We start from the raw sequence: 25,852 nt of genomic DNA, 5'->3' as shown, positions 1-25,852 counted from the left end.
ATTGTAAAAACCTAATTCACCCCATCTTAGGTTGTCTTTTGAATAACAATTTCTTTTCTCCACCAGATAATACCAAAATTATTCTCATAAAAGCATTACACCCATTAAAATGCACACTCCCACACCCCCCACACTCCAAAAAGCCTCTCCCAAAACCCTAACAAAATTCACGACGGTGGAACCTCCCAAAATCAGTGAAAAAAATTTGTAATAATTAAGAAGTTTTTTCTCTGTTTCATTACGATATTTGTCAATCTGTTTGATTTTTTTTCTATTACCTCTTTTTATACACACAACACAATCTACTTTCATATTTCTTTGGTTGGTTTTCTGTGATTCATCCATGGCCTCACTATACTTGTATTGCTCTCTGTGTGAGCAAAATTGAATAGGATTTCACTCCTCGGTCAACCGGTCAGTCCGGTCGACCATCCAATGGTGGTCTGACCTCATTTGTTTGTCTATTTTTGCTATTGTTTCGACTATCTATTCCCAAACAAATAAGAAATGTTTGGTTACTTGTTCCTAAACAAATAAATAATGTTCAGATCTGTGTTCCCGATCATATGTTAGGGAGTTCGGGCCTAAAAAAATGATACGCAATTTTTGTTATTTTTTTCAAAAAACTTATCCTTACAAGGCCAATCTTTTCCAAGCTAAAAACACCATCAAAGTTATGAACATTTTCTAAGCTTTTATTGTTGTACTCCTCTCATCTCATGGAGCTGTGATTGCCGAAAAACTTCCACTCATTGTCATTGCCGAAGAAATATATGCAATCAAATGGTTGTCACAATTGCTGCCGGAATCTTGCCGCCAAAAGGTTTCAAAGGTTTTGAGGGAGAGTAGGTTTTGAAAGTGAAATTTAGAGAAAATGGATGAGTGATGATGGAGGTAGATGATCTCATAAACCCTAACTCATGATGTAGTGAGTGTGTCAGCTTAATTGTGAGATGGAGTGTCTCAAAAATTTTGATGTATTTTTTAGTAATTTCATTTGAAGTTATTATTATAATAAAAAAATAAAGGCTAAAACTGGGGAGTCTAAAATAATTGAAGAGTGCTAATAATAAGGCTCTTTTTTATTGAAGTGGCCAAGTAGATGGACCTGCTTCCGGCGGTTATTTTCAAAAGAAGGGGCCATCGGTTAAGTCCATAAATAGGCAAGGATAATGCAAGCAAAAGACATCAATAACCAAACACATCAACCATTCTAGACATAGTTCAATTAAGAGTAGATTTCTTCCATCATAGGAGTAATTTATTCTTTAGAAGTAGTTTTAATTCAGTGATTCTGTAATTGCATTTTGATTCTTGTAATCAATTAACCAATATTTTATTCTTATAATCAGTAAACATTTTCAGTGTTTTAATTTTAATTTCGGTTTGTTTCTCTCAATCGGTTTCCTCCAAAGAAGTCTTGACCTTGAAACACTTGACCTTTTCAAGGACATAAAACATAACCACAAAGCTTGGTCTGTTAGTGTTTTGTGAGAATTTTGGTTTATCTGTCAATTGATGCAAATGTAAAATACCTAGATGCAATAATAAACGCCAGATACAAAAAGCATAAAAAGTTTTACCTGTCTACAATTTCTCACAGATCGTAAGACTATTATGCGGGATTTCAATGTTTAGAAACCATCGAGTAATGATGTTGCTCTACTTAATCGAAACAATTTGGGAAAACACTGCCTGACCAATAGACTACCAAAGACCCAATTGAAAAAACCGGTAGTACTTCTGTTTAGGGTATAACCTGTTTGAAAAGCAGAATAATATATTCATTCAACTTGTTCCACTCACACACTTCCATTCAGAACAAGTGCACAAACTAATGAAATAAAACTTCAATACGTTTTAGTACATAACCAACCCAAGCTCGTCTTACAAAAAGGAGTACAAACTTCAAACTTCAAAAGTACAACTTGAACACTCAACCCAAATATATAGATTGGTATCAAACATCAAAGCTCTTTCTTGGCAAGGACTAGAGCATACATAGCTTGATGCACATAGCCACGAAGCACCTTCATCACCAACATACATACAGTGCAGATGGTTGAGAGAATGGCCAGTTAATAGTGATATATCAAAGCCATTGAAAGTTATCACATTTCGTATAATCATAGCTAAACAAAAAGCTTAGAAGCTTAATTTGCATTTGGACCATATTATATAGGGTAAATTACAAACACACCCCTTGAGGTTTGATAAAAATACAAATCACCCCTTGTGGTTCTAGAAATTACATTCCACCCTATGAAGTTTCTAATTTTATAACAAATCGCCCATTTTATTAACAAATTATGAAGTCAATTAACAGTTTTTAATGATATTAAAAATATATTTCAATTAATAATTTAAGTAATTTTATTATTATATAGGAGAACAATTATGAAATTCATTTTTTAGTTAATTATGTTAAATAAAAAATTCTAACAATAGGGTATTTGTAATATTCTAAATCATAGGGGACAATGTGTACTTTAAGCAAATCGCAGGGGTGAATTTGTAATTTACCTTATTATATAATGTACATACCAATTTGCAAGTCTAATGATAATGTCCAACCAAACAATACTAAACATATCTGGGTCGACTCTAGCTATGTCAGAATCACGAAAAATTATTGGGTGCTAGGAGAGTATCATGTGGCAAGCCACATGGTGCCTTCAACCAATCACAAGCATCATGGCCTCCCATGTTGTCTCCCCATCACCCAACACATAAATGTAACCCCCACTCTCAACCAATGAGAGAAGAGGAAGGTACCACATGGCACCTACCCTCTTTGCACACAAAAATTTCTCCAGAATCACAATTTAGTGATCAAAGAGATCTCAAACTATGTATTACCAGAATGCTCAACATCCCCTAGTAGTTGGGATGAAAATCATGGATAACATCTTTTATAATTTGAAGCATATATTGATAAAACATTATAAATTTTAGAATATGACATATATACAGTTCTAAAGGAGTTCAATTGAAAATAGAACCAGGATATACATGTATAACATGTTATACACAAAAAAGTATCTTCCTATTTCATGCTTTCAAATCTTAGATCATTTCATGACATAATATAAGGGATATCGACCAAATTTCCTCTCTCTGTTCTAGAGATATCTACCTAGTGTTGAATTGCAAATAGGCTGCTATAGTTTAAATATTTAAATGATTGTATTATTTTCTTTTTAACACTTGCATTAACAGAATCAGTGTTTGCATTTTACTCCAAAATTATGAGATTGTTGCATATATTTGAATTTCAAGAGGGGTAAAACCGCTGACAGGTAAAGTGAATTTTTCCCACTTTTGAATTTGATAATAACAATTTCTTCCCCTGGGTAATGCACACTAATTTAGGATTTGGGTTCCTAAGAGTCAATGTGGTTAAGGTGTACACAAAAATATTGTCCACTGAGGTTAAGGTGTTTTGCATTGTGGAGCAGCGAATCATCGCCATCAACCTCTGTTTCGAAGTCATTGTTTATTATTACTTTACATTTACTAAAGCATGACACTACAGCACATATATGCATGATTAAATGTAAAGGAAGAACTGCAAGTGCACCTGCTCAAGACCCACACTCACAAAGAGGGATCTGTTTAACTAACAATCAAAGCACAAGAAGCAGTCCCAAATCAATTTTATGTTGTCTTTGAGCATTTCAGTGACCATGTCAATTTGACTGCTCTGCTCCTGCAAATTGGAAGAACTGAATTTCAAAAACACATGAACATTTTTACCAATTAAGAAACCACAATTACAAGAGTTAGAATGTAAAATGAAGGAATTTAGGGTTAGGATTTTGGAAGAAGAAGAAGAAGAAGTTTTATATATATTGAATAATCATAGTGCCTCAACTTTACACCAGTCAAATATATATACAAACTCTAACATAGCAATATGACCATCGTACCTTCAACTTAAGTAAATATTAACAATAGAACAAAAGAACAAATTAAGTATTCTAACACTTCCCCTCAAGCTGGAGCATAGAGATCAAACATGCCTAGCTTGACGGATAAGCGATGAAACGAAGGCCGAGCCAAAGGCTTGGTTAGAATAGCACCCAATTGATCCTCAGAACGAACATAAGAAGTCACAAGTTGTTTGCGGAGTAAGAGATCACAAATAAAGTGGCAATCAACTTCGATATGTTTGGTGCATTTATGAAACACAGGATTATTGGCAATGAAGATAGCAGCCTAATTGTTACAAGACATGGTCATAGGAGTGGGAACAGAAAAGCCAAAATCTTGGAGAAGAGACTGAACCCAGAGCATCTCAGAAGCAATATGAGCCATGGCATGATACTCAGCCTCGGCACTAGAACGAGCAACAACAGTCTGTTTCTTGCTAAGCAAAGTAACAAGATTACCACCAACAAAAGCATAATAGCCCAAGGTAGAACGGCGGTCAGTCTTATTACCTGCCTAATCAGCATCACTGAAGCCAATGACAGGCAAAGAGGAAGAGGGGTGATAGAGCAAACCCCAACCGGGAGTACGCTTTAAGTATTGCAAGATACGACACACAGCCACAAAATGGGATTGACGGGGAGCATGCATAAATTGACTAACCACACCCACGGCATACGTAATATCTGGACGAGTGACAATGAGATAGATTAACTTCTCAACCAATCGACGATAACGACCAATATCGGGAAATAAGTCGCCAGTGTCACCATCAAGAACATACTTCCGTTGAGAAAGAAACAAGCCCTGAGAAGAATGGGCAACTTCAATCCCAAGAAAATACCGAAGAAGGCCCAAGTCTTTGGTGTGAAATTGTTATCCCAAATACTGCTTCAAATCAGCAATACTAGTGGAGTCGCTCCTTGAAATGCTGATGTCATCCATATAGACAATAAGAACAATACTCTCAGTAGATGAGTGGCGAACAAAAACAGAGTGATCAAAGGTGGAACAGTGAAATCCATAGGCAAGCACAACAACACTGAAGTGATCTAACCAGGCACAAGGGGACTGCTTAAGACCATACAAGGCCTTCCGCAATTGACAAACAAGATGCTCTTGGTCGGGAACAATATAGCCAGGGGGCTAATCCATATAGACCTCTTGGAGATCATCATGGAGAAAGGCATTCTTGATATCAAGCTGATATAAAGGCCAAGACTGATTAATTGCAACCTCTGATGCACGGACACGGACACAGACACGGGAAAACACAAATTTTCAAAAAATAGGGGACACGACACGCTTGGGACACGTTCAATATATATAATTTTATTTATTTATTATATGTAAAATTAAAAAATATAAATATTATTTATTTATTTTAATATCAAATATTATTCACAAATTAAAATTTTTCTATAAATAAAAATAATTTATTTAAGCAAACAATAATATCTAAAAAACAGAAAAAAGAAAGGAAAAAAAAGATTTTTTTTGTTCAAATATATATCTATATTAGTATATAAATATATATGTATATATATTAGTATATAATATATATCTATATATATTATCAGAAAAATAAAATAGAAAAAAAAATTGAAGATAGAAAAAGAAAATAGAAAAAAAAAAATAGAAGAGAGAGGGGGGGATCAACATCACTCAGTATATAAAAGAAAAAAAAATAAAAAAACAAATAAAATCAGACAGAGAGGGAGAGAGAGAGAGATCGGAGAAGAAGGACGAAGAAGAAGAAGATCGAAGAACGAAGAAGAGCAGCGTACCTTAACGAGTGACGACGAGACGAGGACCGACGACAAGTGATGAGCGACGACGAGCTACGGACGACGGGCAACGAGATATGAGCTACGAGCTACGACGAGCGACCACTGAAAAGTGACCAGGTCCCCTCTTTCTCTCCCTTTTTCTTCTGTTGTAATCAAATTAGGCAGATATTGCTCTATTTTTGTTTTTTTACAAACCGACCCCCAAAAAAGTTTTGTAAATTATGAAATTACCTCCGAACGTGTCCCAAAGTGTCCAAACGTGTCCAGATGTAAAAAAATTAAAAAAAGGGGGACACTCTCTGCTGCGTGTCAAACACGTGTCCACCGCGTGTCCGACGCGTATCCGTGTCCGACACTGGTACGGAGCCCTCAGAGAGGTGTCCGTGCTTCATAGATTGCAACAGAGAGAAGAATCCAAACGGAATTAAGATGAGCCACAGGAGAGAAGATCTCCAAGTAATCAACACCATATGTCTGGGTGTAGCCTTTAGCTACCAGGCAAGCCTTAAGTCGCTCAATAGTTCCATCAGGAAGACACTTAACAGTATAGATCCAACGACAACCCACAATAGATTTGCCAAACGGCAGAGAGGTAAGTTCCCACGTCTGATTCTGATGAAGAGCATGCATTTCCTTATCCATGACATGCTTCCAACCAGAGATGGACATAGCCTGCTGATAGGTGCGAGGAATGGAAATGCTAGACAAGCTACAAGCAAAGGAGTGAAGACCAGGAGAGAGGCGATCATAAGAAACAAAATGAGCAATAGAATGTTGAGTGCACGTTCGTTTACCTTTGCGGAGTGCAATAGGAAGGTCATCAAATGACATATCAGCAGGTGGAACAGGGGCCTCAGACGAAGGAGATGAACTGGTCGAGCCACAAGACACAATGCGACGTGCTTGAGACCGTTGATAAACCTGCAAAGGAGGGATAGAAGCAAGAGGAGATGGAGAGGATATAGGAGTGGATGTGGAAGGAGTATAAAAGGGAAGAGTAGGAGTGACAAAGGCTAACTCCCCCTTAAGATGAAAACACTGATACCCTTTCTGAGTGAGAGAATAACCTAAGAACACACACTTGCGTGCTCGAGGAGATAACTTATCCAAACCAGGGTCAAGAACATGGACAAGGACCACACAACCAAAAATGCGAGGAGACAAGGGAAAAGGAGATGTTGTGGGATATAACAGAGAATAGGGAGATGTGTGTACAACACTAAAGGCATGCAATTGATAAGAAAACAAGCGATGAGAACTACATCATCCCAAAACTGTTTGGGGACATGCATATTAAATATCAGGGTGTGAGCACCATCTAACAAATGGTGGTGTTTCCGCTCTGCAACACCATTTTGAGGGGATGTATGAGAACAACTAGATTGATGGATAATACCATGAGTATCACAAAAGGTAGTTACAACAGATTGCATATATTCTAAGACATTATCAGATCGAAATATCTTAATACGTTTGCCAAATTGAGTAAAGATTTCATGATAAAACTTAGAGATGATGGAAGGCAAATCAAATCTTTGTTTCATTAAAAAATACCAAGTCATCTAAGAGTAATCATCCACAAAAATAACAAAATAAAAGAACCCATTAACAGTGGGAGTTCTAGAAGGACCCCAAATATTTGTATGGACAAGAGCAAATGACTTAGATACACGACTAACACTACGACTAGGAAAAGAACTACGGTGATGCTTCCCAAATTGACAGGCTTCACACTCAATTTGAGAAACATGACTCAAGCTTGGAACAGCTAACTTAAGCTTGGCCAAGAAGGGGTGACCCAAACGAAAATGCCATTGAAGAGGAGATACACTAGCAATCAACACAGCGGATGGAGGATGAGGAGAGATCTCAGTGTCCAAAAAGTATAAGCCATCCTTCTTATGCCCCAAACCAATCATTCTCTTGGTCTGGAGGTTTTGCAAAACACATGAAGTAGGAGAAAAGGTTATCGAACAATGGAGAGCTTGAGTCAATTGGCTAATAGAAAGCAAATTAAATGGAAATTTAGGAACATAAAGATCAGAAGGTAAAGAAAGGAATGGAGTGTACCTTGACCATAGACAGGTTGAGAAGATCCATCAGCAAGTATAATGGTATGATCAACAGGTCTAAGAGTATCAAAAAGAGAGGAATTACCAAAGACATGGGAACTAGCACCAGAGTCTAGGAGCCAAGGCTGAGGGGACTTAGCCAGACATGCAATATTACTTGAACTAGCCATAGTAGCAGTAGAGGATGAAGGTAGACTAGGCCGGAGAGACTGGACAAGAGCAGTAAACTCACTAATCTGAGTAGTGAGTGTCTCATGAGAATTAACTGGAGTAGCATCCAAGCCAGTGGACAACAAGGAAGACTGTGAGGATGGGACATCCATAACATGATGGACATGATTAGGTTTGCCATATTTCTGCCAACACTAAGGTTCAGTATGACCTTAGGAACCACAATGAGTACACTTGCGATCACCACGCGTACGAGAACCAAGTTCACTACTACCGCCACCACGGAAACCACTACGTGAGCCATCATTATGAGGTCCACCTCCACGAGAGCCCCGTGAACCAGAATAAGAGCTCCAGGGGCTAGATGAACCATGAAAACCCCCGCGAGTTGACCCATGATCACCACTACCAGAAACCAATGCAGAAGATGATAAAGTAGAGGATCCAGAAGTGGATTGTGCTTGTCTCAATGAAGAGTGTAACAGCCTAGAATAGGCATTAGCAGCTGAAGGTAAAGTCTCACTGGCAATAATCTGATCCTTGAACCCTCACAACTCAGGATCTAAGCCAGAAAATAAAGAAGCCATCATAAACTCCTCCCAATGTTGCTTCTGCTTGTTCACATCAGTAGTGAAGGGTCGATGCTGCAGTAACTGATCCCACAAAGTCTTGAGACTACTATAATAATTAGGGAGAGATCGGCCAGATTGATGCATAGCAAAAATCTGTTCACATAACTCATAGACCCGAGAGACATTACTTTGATTTGAAAAAGACTCAGCAAGGGAGTCCCAAATGTCCTTAGAGGTATCACAAAATTCCACGGTAGTAGCAACATGTGGTTCCAAACTATGCCAAATCCAACCCATAACACAGAAATCCTCACTACACCAATCATCATAAGCTTGATCATTAGTTGGAGAAGGGAGTTCGCTAATGAAGCGGGACTTCTTACCACGTAAGAAAATCTTGACGGCATGGGCCCAAGCCAAATAATTGGCACCATTCAATTTCTTGGTAGTGATAGATAGGGGTGAGCATGGTCCGGATTGGACGGGATTAGGGTAAAACCAGGACCAATCCGTTATCTACGGTTTCTGAAAAATTGGAACCAATCCAATCTATTTAAATCATGGAACCAATCCATTTAAATACGGATTGAATTGGTTTAAGACCACGGATTCACATAATTAAATAACAAAAATATATATATAACACTTTAATTTCATAAAAATATAAACATAGCGCTATATTAGTTCTACAATAGCAACATAGTTTTTTTATAATAGCGACATACTGTTCTAGAATTTAAATAACTATAAGAAAACTGGTTTCACCATAAGTATTTAGACCATTACAAATTAAAACTAAAAACTAACAAACAAAAGTAATAAAAGAAGATATTATACGATTTTAGGTTTGAGTTTAGATTTTATATAGAATAAGAGAAAATACTATGGGGGAGGATGTATAATAAAAATATAGACTATTTGTATACGGTCCGGATCGGTTCCAATCCGGAACCGTGGGGTTCAATCCGGAATCAATCCGTGGACTACAGATTTTTAATTCTTCAATTCGGAACCAAACCGCGGATTCAAAAAATCAATCCAAACCTATCGGATTGGACTGGACTGGATCGGATTACGGATTTCACGGATTCCTTGCTCAGCCCTAGTGATAGATTTAGGCATGCCATCATCCTTACCCATAGTTGTAGCCTCAGCCTCAATCTCAACCATAATGATCAATCACACAAAATTCTCAACACGAGGGGCAAAATACTTGCAAACAAATACCCACAACAGCACCAACAATTTTGGAGCCAAATTACTTGCAAACAGACATAGAACTAGCTCAAAAAAAACAAAAATCCACAGCAAAAATAGGCAAGAGTGAGGAGAACACAGGTTTGCCACTAGATTTGGACACAAATTAGACCAACACACCGACTCAACATCAGCAATCAAGAAATAGAGGACAAATATCCCTTGCTAGAAGGATTTCAGCCCTTATATAGAAACCTTCAATAGGTAGAATTGAAGAAACAGTGCTGCTGGACCACAAATTAGGCAATAATCGAACAAAACATCAACCCAATAGTAGCAAAATCACAAATTAAGATCAAGGACGCCTAGGGTTATGATTTTCGGCTCCTAGGGAAGAGATTCCAGCAAAAAAAAAAAAAAAATAGCAAAAAGCAATCCCAAGAGTAGATTTGAAAAACAGTCCCAAAAACATGAAAATACTTTAAAAAATCGAAAACTCACATTAGGGATGATCAAAAAATTTTACAAAAATCACCATAAATCTGAGGAGGCAATTTCGAGTCTAGAGGTGAAGGACCTGTCCATACCGTGCTTACGTCATGCTAACGTCATCGTATGCCTAATGACATCAGCACGTTTCAGTCACCTCAGATCGATCTCCAGAGTTTGTAAAACATTTTTAATGAAGAATAGGTCGCTCTGATACCAAGTTAGAATGTAAAATGAAAGAATTTAGGGTTGGGATTTAAGAGGAGGAAGAAGAAGAAGTTTTACATATATTGAATAATCATAGTGCCTCAACTTTACATCAGTCAAATATATATACAAACCCTAACATAGCAATATGACCATCGTACCCTCAACTTAAGTAAATATTAACAATAGAACAAAAGAACAAATTAAGTATTCTAACAACAAGACAAAGGGTTGATTTCACTTTAATCCCCTAAATAAGAACTTGATAGTTATTTTGTCTTAGGGTTAATTTTCACTTTCATCCCTTAAATTATTTCCATTTTTCTATTTCATCCCTAAACTATCAATTTCATATAGTTAGACCCTAGAATTTCTGATTTTAATTTATATGGTCCAATTGGAAACACCCCATTCAAATCAATAGTAGTGGAAATCTAATTCAATGGGCAAAAAAAGTAATTTTGCAATTTGAACAACCTATATCGTACAAGTAAACACAAATCTTCTTCCTTACACTATATTAGACAACCTACGACCAAACACCCAATTTCTTCTCCACTCCTCATTTCAAAATAATGACTAAAAAAAAATGTGTATGGTTGTATGGTTTAAGTTGTTCAAATTTTAAAATGATTTTTTTTTTATCTATCAATTTAGGGTTTAACAATTATTGATTTGGACAGCTTTCACCAATTGGACCATATAAATTGAAATAAGAAACTCTAGTGACTAAATAGATGCAATTGATTGTTTAGGGATGAAAAAAAAAAATGGAAATAATTTAAGGGATAAAGGTCAAAATTAACCCGAAGACAAAGTAACCATCGAGTTCTTATTTTACAAAATTCACTAATTAGCGTGTGCAAAGGTAGGTCATAATTTATCAAGAAAATGCAATGGATCAGATGGAATATATCATACCCTTCAAAAAAAACATACCCGTAGCTGTGATGCAATTCCAGTCATCTTCAGACTGACCTCTTCTGTAACTTCTCCAGCTGAGGTCCTGAAATCGAATCGATCTGCATGCCGAACCTTAAGTCTCATTGATGAACTTCTAAATGTTTTAGCATTTGTGTGCCAAATCCCAACAACAGTGTACCGATCTCCAGAAGATTCCTTTCCCAGAGGCCACCTTAACCCACCCTTCACATCTGGATCTAGAACTGCAGAATTGATCAGGCTCCTGATGTTGCACTTCTCATCATCCTGGAACAGTAAAAATGATAACATGATCACAAAATTTCATTGTCAGTAAGGAGAGCTCTCAAAAAAGAGAAACTTCAGGAAATGCTTAACTAATTTTAAGTCTGATGGAAGCTACAACAATATTTGTTTTTCCACGTAAAATATACAACGATTCCTGTCACTGTTACTGTTACTGTCAACATGAAAGAATCTTCCCTTTTTTGGTAAATTACACGGACCACCTCTAAGGTTTGGAAAAAAATATAATAAGCCCTACAGTTTTGACATAATTACACACCACCCTCCCTTTTAGTAAGGCTAGAGAGACCAAAACTAATGCAGATGGTGTGAAACACAAGGATAAACAAAGGAAAATTTTACATTTAAGTGTAAAAGATATGATGACATCATTTTTTATTCATATAACTAACAAATTATTGTTGAAAGGAGGGTTAAGTATTATGTGAATTAAAATCTTAAAGGAACCCAATTATGTCAAAACTGTGGAACTGGACGTATTTTCTTCAAACCTTGGGGAAGGTCAGTGTAATTTACCCTCTCCTTTTTTTTCTTCGAAAACTTCAGGAGGGAAAATTTTATGCACATTTTGAGGGCATAAAGAAAAGTACATGTAAAACCTGTTCTACAATGTAATTCAACCCATAAGATATTTCACAATGCAGCAAATGAAACAAAGGTTTTCAATGCCATGTTTTCTTTGTGCTGGAGTTGCTTCTTCAGCTTGGAACGGAGAACTTCCTCACTAAACAGTCAAGCATTTGAAAAGTGGGGGAGGAGAAAACAGGGTTTTTTGGGGGATAAGGTGATATTCGCTAATAGTTAAAATATAGCAGATTTGATATCTGACTTTCATCCGCAACAGCACCAGAAAAGAGAAAGGGCAAGCGACCAGAATGCAAGTTGCAACATTAATGCTGATCGTACTAATCAAATGCTCCAGTTGGCCAGAAATGAATGAAGTAATTTATAATTATAGTCAAAGCTCATCAAAGATGCTCACTGTTAAATCAGTTACAATTCTCTTGGTGTATAGCATCAGCCTCAGGTCCAGATCCCTATCGAGACAGGATATGTCTACAACCAGGTGGCGCACTAGGTTTAATGCAATCTACAAGAAAAAAGTGAATACATCAATGCAAGCCTCCGTAGGTTAAAAACTGTATAAAAGATCAAGCACAGCAAGTGAAACAAGAGGAAATAATAAATGTAAATACTAACAACTCCCCAATGATGAACCATTATTAGATTTCCTTTTTTTTTTTTATTATCTTTACAAATTTGATGTACTCCAGTAACAGTAATTAGATTTCAATTACAACGACATGGGTATAGAAATAGACAAAAATGCACAGGATTTTAGTTACTGAATGGAAGAAACTTGCCTTGTAAAGTTCAAGCTTCTTACAGTCTTCCAATATTCTACATTTGCAAGAGATAGTTGAATCTGGCCACATGCTATCAGACAGCTATACAACATAGTTCAGAAAATAAATAGTGATTATTGTTATTATTATTATACAAAAAAAGTGTGAGAAGCATGAATCTAATTACAAAGCGGTTTAGCAAAAGGAATACCTTTACTTGGTATAACTCCTTTTCCTCTTCAAAATTGAGTCCAATCTTTGGCACGACTTCATTTGTAGTGTACTTCATATATGTAGGAGGAACATTTGTATAGAATGATCTATTCAATAGTCTCAAAGTGGTTTCAGTAACTGAAGTCCCTTTTACAGTTTCTAGACTAACTGAAGGGCTCCTGCATCTCAAACAAGGGCGGACGATCATTAGGACAAGATATATTTGCAAAAATAAATATTGTAGCCATTAGTATTGCCATTGAAACTAAGTGGACAGGTGAGAAAACTCAGAAAATAGATGATATCGGTTTTAAGCTATATTATAGGAGCAATGATAGACATAGGAATGTGGTAGGAATAATAGTTGCCAAAGGTCTTGTAGAAAATATAATTGTGGTCATTAGGAAAGATGATAGGATTATGTTAGTCAAACTAGTTATTAGAGAGAATATAGTGAACGTTATTAGTGTATATGCCCCCCAAGTAGGATTAGATGATTAGACTAAGAGAGTTTTTTGGGACCAAATGGATGAGGTATTACAGGAGATATCCGTAGAAGAGAACCTAGTTATAAGTGGTGATTTTAATGACCATGTAGGAGTACATAAACTAGGTTATGAGAGGGTGCATGGTGGGTATGATTTTGGTGATAGAAATGAGACTGGAGAGAGTATTTAGGCTCTGTTTGGTTCCATTTTGGAATCATGATTCCACCCTCATATTCCAACCATATTTGATTATAGTTTTCAAAATATGATTCCAAATCACATTTCAAAACACATTTGAAAACACGTTTGGTAACCAAAGAGTTTTTGAATTTTTGAGTCTATCTGGTCGTCCGCCCAGATATCCCCCTGGACGTCTGGCCAATTGACCTGAACAGTGCTTTTTTTTTCTTCAATTGCCATTTGTTATTTGAAAAAAAATAAATTTATATTTGTTTTTGATTTTTTTAAATATAGAAATTATTTTTTTAAAACCAAAATGACAAATTATTTGGTCATTTATTTAAAATTAACAAAAAATAAATAAATTAAAAATAAAAATTAATTTGTCACAATAATTTTTAAAAAATAAAAAAAAATAGTTTTAAACAAAACAATTAAAAAAAAATTCAATCAAAAGTAATTTTAATGCACTAGCTGAATTTTTTTTTTAACAAAAAATAATATATATTTTTTAATATTTTAAATAAAAAAATATTTTCAGAATTTTTGAATTTTTTAAATAAAAAATTCATTTTTTTTAATAATTATTTTTTTGAATTGAATTTTAAAAAGAATTTTGTTATGAGCTTTGAATAAAATTTTCAATAGAGTTTTGAATTGTATGTTTCATTATGAGTTATAAGTTTTTTAATTAAGTTTTGAAAATTCTTTTCAAAATTCATAACCAAATAACTTTTCTTATTTCAAAACTTAATTCAAAAATTCAAAACTCAATTCAAAATTCAATTCAAAACTCATAACCAAACAAATTTTCTCTTTTCAAATCATGATTTAATAACTCACAAACTCAAAATACAACTCCATTATCAAATTATTATTCTAAAACTAAATCAAACGCTACCTTAGATTTTGCGTTGGCTTCTAACCTAGTGGTGGTCAATACTGTGCATAAGAAGAGAGAGAAACATTTGATAACCTTCAAGAGTAGGTTAATTAGGAGCCAAATACATTACTTTCTAGTACGAAAAGAAAACCGTCTAAAATGCAGCGACTGTAAGGTGATTCTTGGAGAGAGCTTGATGTCTCAACATAGAATTTTAGTACTAGACTTATGCTTTAAAGGGCAATACCAAGCTTGGAAAGATAGTGGGCGTCGCAGGACTAGATGGTGGGACCTAAAAGGGATAAACTATATACATTTAAGAATAAACTGGATAAAGAAGGTACTTGGGACATGGAAGATGATGCTAACACTTTGTGGAACTCGATGGCCAATTATATGAGGAGAATCTCAAGGGAAGTAATTGGAAAGTCGAAAGGAAATGGACCTAACTTTAAGAAAACTTTGTGGTGGAGGAAGAAGGTCCAAGCGGTAATAAAGACGAAAAAAGAGAGCTTGAAAAAGTGACAGAATGATAGAATTGAGGAAAACCTTAAGCGCTATAGATTGGCCAATAAGGAGGTTAAGAGAGACTAAGTTGAAAGCCTATGATTACCTATACACTAGACTAGATAGTAAGGAATGAGAGAAGAGGATATACAAACTTTGCTAAGATAAGAGAGATAAAAACAAGAGATTTTAATCAGGTTAAGTGTATCAAGGGTGAGGACTCTAAGGTGTTGGTGACTGATAAAGAGATTAAGGAGAGATGGAAGAACTATTTTGAAAAGTTATTAAATGAGGAACATGAAAGTAGGTAAAAGGAGAGGAAGTATGCAGTAATAAGGAAAACCAGGACTATAGGTTCTATCGTAAGATTAGGGACTTTGAAGTAGAGTTTGCACTTAAGAAGATGAACTTGAATAAGGCTTTAGGACCCAATGATGTACCTATTGAAGCGCAAAAATGTTTGGATAAGAAAGGGGTTGTTTGGTTGACTGATTTAACAAGATTTTGTTGACTAGAAAAATGCCAGAAGAGTGAAGGAAGAGTATTTTAGTGTTAATATATAAGAATAAAGGAGATGTTTAGAATTGCAACAACTATAGAGGAATCAAGTTAATGTGTCACACAATGAAAGTGTAGAAGAGAGTAATGGAACGTCGATTGCGAGATATAATAGAGTTGTCAGAGAATCAATTTGGGTTTATGCCTGGTAAGTCAACAATGGAAGCAATCTATCTTTTGAAGAGAGTAATAGAAAAGTATATAGAAAAGAAAACAGACATTCATATGATTTTTATCGATCTTGAGAAAGCATATGATAGAGTGTCTCGAGATATAATCTAGTGGGTGTTAGAGAAGAAAGGCGTGACAAAATGTTACATTGATGTGATTAAGGATGTGTTTGAAGGTGTGGTGACCACTATTAGATCGCTTGTTGGAGAGATAGGTGAATTTCCAATTACTATAGAATTACACCAAGGATCAGCCTTAAGTCCTTATCTTTTCACTTTAGTTATGGATAAGTTGACGCGCAATATTCAAGATGATGTGCCATGATGTATGCTTTTTGCGGATGATATCGTGTTAGTGGATGAGATTAGAGAAGAAGTTAACACTAAGTTAGAGAATTGGAGAAAAGCACTTGAATCTAAAGGATTTAGGATAAGCAAAACTAAAACAGAGTATATAAAGTGTAATTTTAGTAACAGTCATAATGAAGGCAGATGAGAAGTGAAGATTGAGAACCAAGAACTACCTAAGAGTGAATATTTTTGTTATTTAGGATCGATTATCTCAACGACTAGGGAGATTGGAGCGGATGTGGTTCATAGAATTAAGGCGGGATGGCTTAAGTGGAGGAGTGTGTTTGCAGTACTGTGTGATAAGCGAGTACCCATTCGACTAAAAGGGAAGTTCTATAGAATGGCTATTAGACCAGCGATGTTGTATGGGATGGAATGTTGGGCAATTAAAAAATATGTAGATAAAATAAGTGTTGCTGAGATGAGGATGCTAAAGTGGATGTAAAATAAGACTAGAAAAGACAGAGTTAAGAATGAGTGAGTATATTCGAGAATGGGTAAGAGTAGTACTGATAGAAGATAATTTGAGAGATAATAGATTGAGATAGTTTGGTCATATACAACGGAGACCAACAGATGCAGTAGTAAAGAGATGCGATACAGTGACAATAGATGGTACTGTTAGGGGAAGGAGTAGACCTAGATTGACGTGGACTAGTGTAATAAATAGAGACATGAATCTTCTTAATTTGACTAACGACATGGCCTTGGATAGAGTCGAGCGGAGAAGAAGGATTCATGTAGCCGACCCTATTTGATGGGACTTAAGGCTTGATTTGGTTTGGTTAGTAATATTGCCTTTGAAAGATTAGTTTGGATTTTTAGAGAAAATTCATTTATAGATGACTTAAGTAGATAGTTTTGAATTTTGATGTGAATTTGTTGGTGGGTATGAGGAACTTTGTTTACATGTTATTAAAATCTTGCTAGTCGAGTAGGGCAGTTAGCTCAGTAGTAGAGTGCTAATTAGCAATCCAGGTATCACACCCCAATCATCCTATAGCACTCCCCTTAGATAGATGACCATATCAATGCTCTTCTTATGTGGCTTCTAACTGGTTCCAAATAAAGGGTATGTTGCACTTTACCACTAGAGTTAGGATAAAAAACAAGGTGCTCCTTGAAGTTAGACTTGTGACAATAAACCCCCTAGGGGTGACTACCAAAATTAAAATATAGATGGCTATAACAGAATAATTAAGAAAGACAAAATAACTCTCTTATTTCTCTCCTCTTATGCTTCTTTCTCCTCTCTCATCCCACCATCAACCACCAAAAAACACCATCACCCTCCTTCACCACCACCCAAAACCACCATTCATTGCAAGCGCCTCTATTTCTCCACAATGACTGCGACCAAGCAACCCGTCGCTCCTCTCCTCTCCCCTATTGCATCCCCATTACAGGCCCCTCTCCCACTCACTACCCGAAACCACCACCACCAAGCACCTCCTGTCGTCTCTTCCCTCCTCCTCCACCCCCACCCCCACCCCCATCCGCAACCCTCTCCCCCACCTATGTCACCGAAACCCCTACCCTCCTCCCATCCCAGTCGCTGCCTCCTTCCACCTCGTCAACTCCATCACAGCTCCCTCTCCCGTCCCCCAATTGTGTTGCAACATGTGTTACATGGACTTTTCTATTTCCCCCACAGTAGTCGTGTCCACTGGATATGACATAGGTAAGGGTAAGGGATATGTCTCCGATGCTCGTACCCAATTTAGACACTCAGATTCTTTAATTTGTGACAACACATGAAGAAGAAGAAACTCACATTTGTTAGTAAAACAATATTTTTAGGCTCTCACATGAATTAGATATAGAAATTTAATATTTTTTCTGAATCATATTTAATTTCTAATATATTTCTACATAACTTAAAACATCTCATCCTAGAATATTATATAATATGCAATATATATGTGCATAAGACGTGTCCTCGTACCCATATCCAATTTTAAATACGTACCCCAAGATCCTAAGATTTAAATTTATGAAGGTCTGATGATTGGATACACACCCACGCCCGACACTCGTACTCAGTCCATGTAACATAGGTTGCAACTCCCTCCCCCCTTCCCACCCTCATTGCTGTCCCCTTCCTTCTCTACTAACCCAATAGCAACTTCCCTCCCCTCCCCTCCAACATCCCATCATTCCTTCTCCCTCACCCCAGTCAATTCAGCCTCCTGCTTCCAAACCCCTGCCCCTCCCTCCCTCCCTCCCTCCCTCCCTCTCTACTTGCAGCAGTGGTTTGCAAATCAAACTTTAGGGCAGGCAAAAAGGGAAAAAATGGTTAAGGGCATAAATGTCTTCTTAAAATTTGAATAGTTCACTTTTAAATTTGAAAAAAAAAAGTATTATACTATTATGCACAAGCTAATAATGTAGACAAAAAAAAGTCAATTTTACAGTTTGGAATTCGCTCCAAAGGGTTTAGCGGCACAAATCAAATTTCAGGGAGTAAATTGTAATTTACTCAAAATAAAATTATTATTAGTCTTGTAACCCTTTTTTCTTTTCAATGAGAGAATTGATTGAGACATCTATGAAAGAATTCCATTCTTTGGCATTCAAAACATTAATATACATATATTTAGGGTTTAAATTACGAAAAAAAAAAATTGATAAATACTTTAATACTTGCGCAACACAATATATATATATATATATAATTACGAAAAACTTAAGCACTGAAAAATATTTATTTCTTTCTACTCTAAAAAAGGGAAAAATTGTGGATGAAATATGCCCCCACTGGACAAAAAACCTGACTTCACTCCAGATCCCAAAGATCTATGAAATATGCCATGTGACTTCTTTTAAGGCACAATGAGTAAGTTGAACATGCTCAAGGTATGTTGGAAGTTAAACCAAACCAAACGAAATCAAGCCTTAAATCCCATCAAATGGAACAAAAATTTAACTAAGACTAATTTCTTCAATCAGTCACCCTTGACATTTAGGACACATGGAATAGTGAAGTTAGAGATTGGTTCAAGCACAACATATTGGAAATGGACCTAAACAAAACCCAAAGATATAGAAGTTTAATATTAGACTATTTCTCTTCTTTCCAATAGATATTCCAACAAATTTTAAGCATATTTTATATATGCTTTCCATGATAACAGTAATTATGAATAGTTGCTAACTTGCTATGTAGCAACATAGAAGCAAAAACTAGGTCACCAGCCAAAAGTGAATGTAAGATCTTAAGAAGCTCTAAGAAAAGAGCCTGTTATGTGCTACTCAACATTCATTGTTTTATACCTCAATCCAGACATATAAATAGACGTTAAAATGTACAAATTTTTATTGACTGCATCAATTACTGTGAACTTTATTGTGATACTCAAATCAAAAGATTGGAAATCTATGTAAATGTAACTAATGGAAGCCCTTATATTTTTGCAAATAAGTGTAAAATGGATGCTAAGAAGGAACCATCTCATAATTATGTTTGCAAAGGAATGATTTTAGCATTCTGAAATTCAAAAGATTGGGAAAGTATTAAGTCTGAATATTTCACTTTTACCACAGAAGACAAAACAATAGAATGGGGAAGACAGAGTCTTCCTAGCTTTTTTTAAGGTGAGAAATGCAAATATAGGACTGATTTAAAATGAGGGGAAGAAAAAAGTAGCAGTAGCATGGATAATGAGTAATTCTCATGCAAATATAAAAAGTATGAGTGATATCCGAGTAGCATATTTTGATTCTATATCCCCAGTTCACGTCATATAAAACAGCTCACGTAAAGCTAATAGTTGTAATCATAAATTTCATAGTTTATAAAGGACCAAGACGAGAATAAGGACATTGAAATGAAATTATTCACAATGAAAACCAAATGAAACAACAGCTGATCAATCCATGAAAGTAGGATTACCAACCCATGAAAAAGAATTTTGCCAAATCTAGCAACCAGAGTTGGCTTTAAATTTACTTCTTGGCACTCCATTACATTCCTCAGATTTTGGAAAGAAGAGAGGAGGTCTTCCTGTACATCTTCAGCTATAGATTCCCATGGACTTTTGAGAACCTCTCCTTTGTTCTCTGCAAAAAATAAAATGGATAAAGTATACTATAGTCATTGTACTTTGTCTCTTGTGGCAATTTAGTCCGTGTAGTAATAATTGTATAAATTTAGTTTTCACATTGTGTCAATTTAGTCCAATTTCATAACATCCATAAAAAAAATTGAGAGAATTCAAGAGTAAAATAGTCTATTCAAAAGAGAATTAACTATTTCAAAGTGAGTGCTGCTATGAACCTCACATTTCTTCTTTGGACGCCCCCCCACCCCACCCCTCCGGGAGGCTCTATTTACACACCACTTTCCCTCTCAAGGCAAACCACTTCTATAGACACACCAAAAATAATTTGCAAAATTAAATATTTTTCTCATCACACACCACAAATTTATATATTTACCCTTACTCACATACCCACCCACAACAATATACACACAAAGTTCCATCTTTGCCCCCACACAGCCACACACCCCACACCTACGATATTCATCTCCCCCTCCATTCTCTATTCACACCGGTTAACACCATTGCTGAAAACACTTATCAAGACGCCGTCGGTGGTGTTGCTCAACACAGTTCTGGAAAAAAAAAAATTATAACTGTTCGGCAGTACAGAGTTGAATTAAATGAAAAAGTTCGACTGTAGTAATCCGAACAAATTGCACTTGTTCGATTGTAGTCTGTTGGACATATGTAAGTTGTTCGATTGTAGTCTGTTGAACAGGTATAATTTGTTCGATTGTAGTCTGTTGAACAGGTATAATTTGTTCGATTGTAGTCTGTTGAACATATATAATTTGTTCGATTGTAGTTTGTCGAACAATGATATATCATTCACCTTTGGTTAACCGAATAACGATTTACCACTCATAAACGAAAACAAAGACGAAAACAACCAAAAAAAAAAAAAAAAAAAAACCTTTTCATTGTTCCATTGTTCCGAATGAGAATTGTCAGATGCATCCTTTATTGAATCCAATCAAAATCTTCAATAATACTATATTTTTGATTATTTGTTGAAGGGTTTTTTATTTTGGTTTTTAGGTTTTTGGATTCTATTGATTCTTGTCCTTTATGGTAAATACACAAATGAGGTGTATCATAACTTGTCCTTTATAGTCATTTCACTTAAGGTTAAAATTGTAATAAAAAAAATTAATTAATGGTTCGCCTTGAAAGGAAAAGTAGTGTGTAAATAGAATGACCCCACCCCTCTCATTTTCTTTTTCTTTTCATTACAATTTTACCCTAACATAACATTCCCATTTTATCTCCCATTCCTAACCTCCCAAACCCAAAACCTACCTCCACCAGCTCTGGCAACCCTTCCTCACCCTCACCCCCCTTCCACAAACCATCTTTGCCATCACCATCCCTCCCCCGTCCTCTCTCAGCCTTGCAACCCCTCTCTGCCATCATTACCGGAGCATGCAAGAGAGAAAGAGAGCGGGAGAGAGCAGAAGAAGAATAAGGAGAAGGGGGAGGGGCTAGGGGGTCGCAATGGTGAGTAGGAAAGGGGAAGATGGGGGCCCGCAAGGGTGAGGATGGGACGACGGGGCGGGTGTTGTGAGTGTAGAGGGCAATGGGGATGGAAAAGGCAGGTTGCAGTGGGAAGGGGATTGTCAGATGGGTGGCAGCAGGCAGCGTGAGGTGAAGGTGGGGGCTAGGGTTAGGGTTTAGGAAACGAGGGTATAATTGAGAATGAGGAGGGGACCAAAGAAATGAAAATAAAAAAATCAAATTTGAAGGTGGGGCAAATAGCAACACTCTTTCAAACTGGACGTCAAGTCAACCGTTCTATCACTTTTGAAGAGAGTTAATAAACTATGGGTCTAGCTTCCCTCCAGTCTGATATTGTTGAGCTCGTGGGGGTTTATCACGGGTCCCGTTTCGATAATTCCAACCGTTTAATGTGTAGAACTCGTCGAATACTATATGCTTGTAAAAATCACGTTGATCAGATATTGATAGCTATCTCATCGGATCAAATTTCTGTCAACTGTTTATTTTTTCACCATCCATTTTTTTTTATACAAAACTAATTTGATTACGTAACTATCAATATTCAATCAACGTAATTTTTTACAGGCATATAATAATCGACAAATTCTTCACATTGAACGATTCAAATTATCGAAACGGGACCCATAGTGAATCCCATGAACCCAACAGAACTGGAGGGAAGCCAGACCCATAAAGTATTTTACCTATTGATTTCAGAGACTATTTATTTTATCCATTAATTTCAGTCCAACTTTTAAAAGAATTTTATTAATTGAATTAAATTGATACAATGTGAAAAATTAAAATAAAATTGATACAAATAAAACTAGGAAGGACCAAATTAAAACTACAAGATTAGGGGGATAATTTGTCTTAAACTTAGGGTTTGTTTGGGATATTTTTAACTTTTTGGCGATTTTAGCGTAAGGTCAAAAAGCCTCATTTGGTATAAATTTTTTGTTTTTTTTGATTTTTGTGTGAGAAATTTTTTGCTTTTTTTTTTATTTTTATGAAAAAAAAAATAAAATAATTATAGGTTAGGGTATTGTTTTGTCTTACTAGGCAAAAAGCCTATTTTTTTTATCTTTTATAACTAAAATAACTAAAAAGCCGTACATGCCAAACGAATTGCACTAGATAGCTGACTACAATTCAACCAAATTAAAGTAAATTTTAATCTAGAGAGAATTTATCCAAACAAACACACCTTTGGTTAGATGAGTGTCCAGCACCAAAGAGAGAGGCAATTTCTGCTCAAAGGATTTCAATGACATAGGCTGGTCTGGGGGGAAGCCAACAGGAAACCATCTACATATTGCATCATCTGCATATTTAATTTTGCCAGCCTTGAAAGAATGTTTGGAATGTTTGGCCTTCCTATCTTTGGGAGAAGATCCAGATGACCTAACATTGAGATTATTGTGAAACTGAGGAGTGAGAGACTCTGGTGTTGGGGGTGGCTTGTCTGTATCCTTCGAGTGGCGCTTGTGTGGAGGTATGTAAGACATGGTGGTGGTGGTTGTTATTACAGCTGAACTCACCCAATAGCCAGGGAGGCCCTGTTTGTTTCCGAGTTGGGGCTTTGGTTTAGGATTAGGACTAGGATTAGTAGAGCTGGGTTGATGAATACTTTTTTGTAAAGCTGGGTTGATGAGAATACTTTTTGTAAAGCTGGGCTGTTATGTAAAGAATCTTTCGGTGTCAAAAGCATGGGCTGGCTTTCCAATATGCCCAGTACTATAATCGTAATGATAAAGATTTTAAGTCATGATTAAAGATTGTGGATATTTTCTTTTTTTTAATGTTTTATAAAATTTTGTTTATCTTTGATTTTTTTTTTTTTAAATGATAGAATTTTTTTTTACTATAACTGATAATAGATTGATCATAAACAATTGATAATAATAATTTTGAATGATTTAATTTTTCTTTTAAATCAAAAATATATTATAAATTAGAATACTCGATTCAAAGTCTAAATTATAATCTTATTTGTCCAAAGGATAAGTGTTGAAACACTTTCTTTAAAAAGATAAACTCAAGAAAAATGACGGACACCGTTCACAAAAATCAAAACATACTCTCTCTCTTTCGTTTCCTCTCTCTCTCTACATTTCCCGGTCACTTCTTCACTACGAACAGCTTCGCGGAGACGATTAGTCAACGTTGTCAAATTCCGGCAACGAGAAGACATCATCGTTGTCGTCTCTTCCGGAGATCATCATCATTATCATTGAGGTTCCAACACCGTTAAGAAACCCTCCACCACTATACCGTCGCGTCAATCATCTCTGATTTGAGATCATCACTTCAGATCGGTGACTCTGTCGCCTCCGCCACACCCATCGTGACTGCCTTTACCACCTTCGCCGCCGCCCTCTCTCTCTTTTCACCCTCCGCCGCCGATCTTCTCACGTCGTCGTCGTCGCCTCTTCATTTTTTATCACTGTCGCGACCACCACTGTCACCGCTACACCACCTCCATCGCCGCCCTTTCTCTTCTCCTCTTCTCTTTTTCTATGTATGTGTGTGTGTGTTTCATGGATTTGGCTTTTGATTTTCCATATCTGTATATATATATATATATATGTGTGTGTGTGTGTGTGTGTGTGTGTTTCATGGAAATGAAACATATTGCAGCTTATTAAAAAAAACATTTGCACTGATCTGTTCAATTTTGAACATATAGGTTTAAAAGAATTTGTATTGGTTGAATTTTGAACAGATAGGTTTCAAAAGATAGGAAAAATTAGGACAGGTTTTAAACAGATCTAAACAGATCTCTGTGTTGATTTTTTTTTCTTTGTTGTAGTTGAACAATAATAAAAAAAAATAGATAATTTTTTTCGTTGTTGTTGTTCACCATCGTCCCGACTGAATTTTTTTTTTTTTTTTTGTCGACCAGATATAGCTGTTGGATTTAGTTACTAGTTCTGTAAAAGTGTTGTTGTGGCGTTGTTTTCTGAATAGGTAGGTGCGTTTTTTTTCCCCGAACTACAAATAGGTGGTGGTGGTTGTTATTGTTATTGTACAGATAAAAGATTCTGATATGTCCATATTGAATAGAGATTTTTTTAGCAGATAAAAATAAAAAATTGAACAGATCTATTTGTGTATGTACTAGATTACATCTGACTGTTGGTGGTTGGAAATTTTAACAGATATGGAGAAAGAACAAGAGAGAGATATACCGATAGAGAGAGAAAAGAGAAAAGAAAAAGTAACAAACAGAGAGAGTTAAAAAATGGTGTGAATTTGAACAGATAGAAAAAATAGGTAAAAAAAAGTCCAACAAATAGGTTAAAAAATTCAACAAATAAAAAATATTTGAACAGATAGTCAAAAAATTTAAACTGATAGATGAAAAATTTGAAGAGATACTCAAAAAAAAATCTATTGATAAAAAAAGTCAACAAATAAATTGAGGAGTAAAATTGAAAACAAAATGTTCTTCAAAACAAGTAAAAGGACTTCTCACTAAACTATTTTACAAATGGTCTCTTTTACAAATGGTGGACTACTCTTACCAATAAAAAAATCACTTTACAAATGGTGGACTACTCACTAATAAAAAACAAATACACTGAATCTAATGTTTTAAACGCCTATAAATTAGATTTATTATCAATTTTCTCTATATATTATCATTAATCTTAGTACGAATTTCACAAATTAAAAGTATAAGAAATAAGCATCATACTTATATTGATAAAAGGGAAAACACAAAGAAATAATTACACAACTCCACAATCTTTTAAACAAATTAGGCATAGTATGTACAGCCCTTCAAACTTCACACTACAACTTCACACTTTACTGGCTTTCGGAGAACCATGGGTTTCGAAAAACCATGGGCTGATTGTTTTTGTTTTATTTTGTTTTTATTTTTTTTTTGGCTCTCATTATTTCATGTTTATTTTGTATAAAACTAATTTAATATAATAATATATTTATAAAATAT

General features: G+C 35.7%; 1 protein-coding gene across 3 annotated transcripts; it reads right to left on the bottom strand.

Moving 5' to 3' along the window:
* Positions 1–1,762: 1,762 nt before the first annotated feature.
* LOC114302718 (uncharacterized) lies at positions 1,763–23,660 on the bottom strand. Of its 3 annotated transcripts, none has more exons than XR_014338189.1 (8): positions 23,099–23,660; positions 20,248–20,410; positions 13,213–13,393; positions 13,020–13,103; positions 12,638–12,745; positions 11,350–11,637; positions 3,581–3,709; positions 1,763–2,030 (listed from the first exon to the last, which is right to left on the bottom strand). XR_014338189.1 is itself a non-coding variant. In XM_028247788.2 (8 exons), exons 1-7 carry the CDS (start codon positions 23,397–23,399, stop codon positions 3,620–3,622), a joined length of 1,197 nt encoding a protein of 398 aa, XP_028103589.1. In that variant the 5' UTR covers positions 23,400–23,660; the 3' UTR covers positions 1,763–2,030; positions 3,581–3,619. The 3 variants fall into 3 exon arrangements, 2 of the variants coding, with proteins under 2 accessions (XP_028103589.1, XP_028103596.2); XM_028247788.2 differs by having other exon boundaries at positions 11,368–11,637; XM_028247795.2 differs by lacking the exon at positions 3,581–3,709 and having other exon boundaries at positions 11,368–11,637.
* Positions 23,661–25,852: the final 2,192 nt, after the last annotated feature.

This window comes from Camellia sinensis, chromosome 8 (genome assembly GCF_055761805.1).
Source record: "Camellia sinensis isolate YWXY chromosome 8, ASM5576180v1, whole genome shotgun sequence".
Taxonomy (NCBI): domain Eukaryota; kingdom Viridiplantae; phylum Streptophyta; class Magnoliopsida; order Ericales; family Theaceae; genus Camellia; species Camellia sinensis.
Note: the sequence above shows the minus strand (reverse complement) of the source record. Positions and strands in the feature narration are given on the sequence as shown.

What these genes read in the sequence shown, in the direction of transcription:
- LOC114302718 (XM_028247788.2), bottom strand. Translation starts at nt 23,399, where the DNA reads ATGTCTTACATACCTCCACACAAGCGCCACTCGAAGGATACAGACAAG. An exon ending in GAATTGTAACTGATTTAACA is followed by an intron (nt 11,638 to 12,637) that starts GTGAGCATCTTT and finishes TTACTGTTCCAG; the next exon opens with GATGATGAGAAGTGCAACAT. An exon ending in GAATTGCATCACAGCTACGG is followed by an intron (nt 3,710 to 11,367) that starts GTATGTTTTTTT and finishes TCCAATTTGCAG; the next exon opens with GAGCAGAGCAGTCAAATTGA.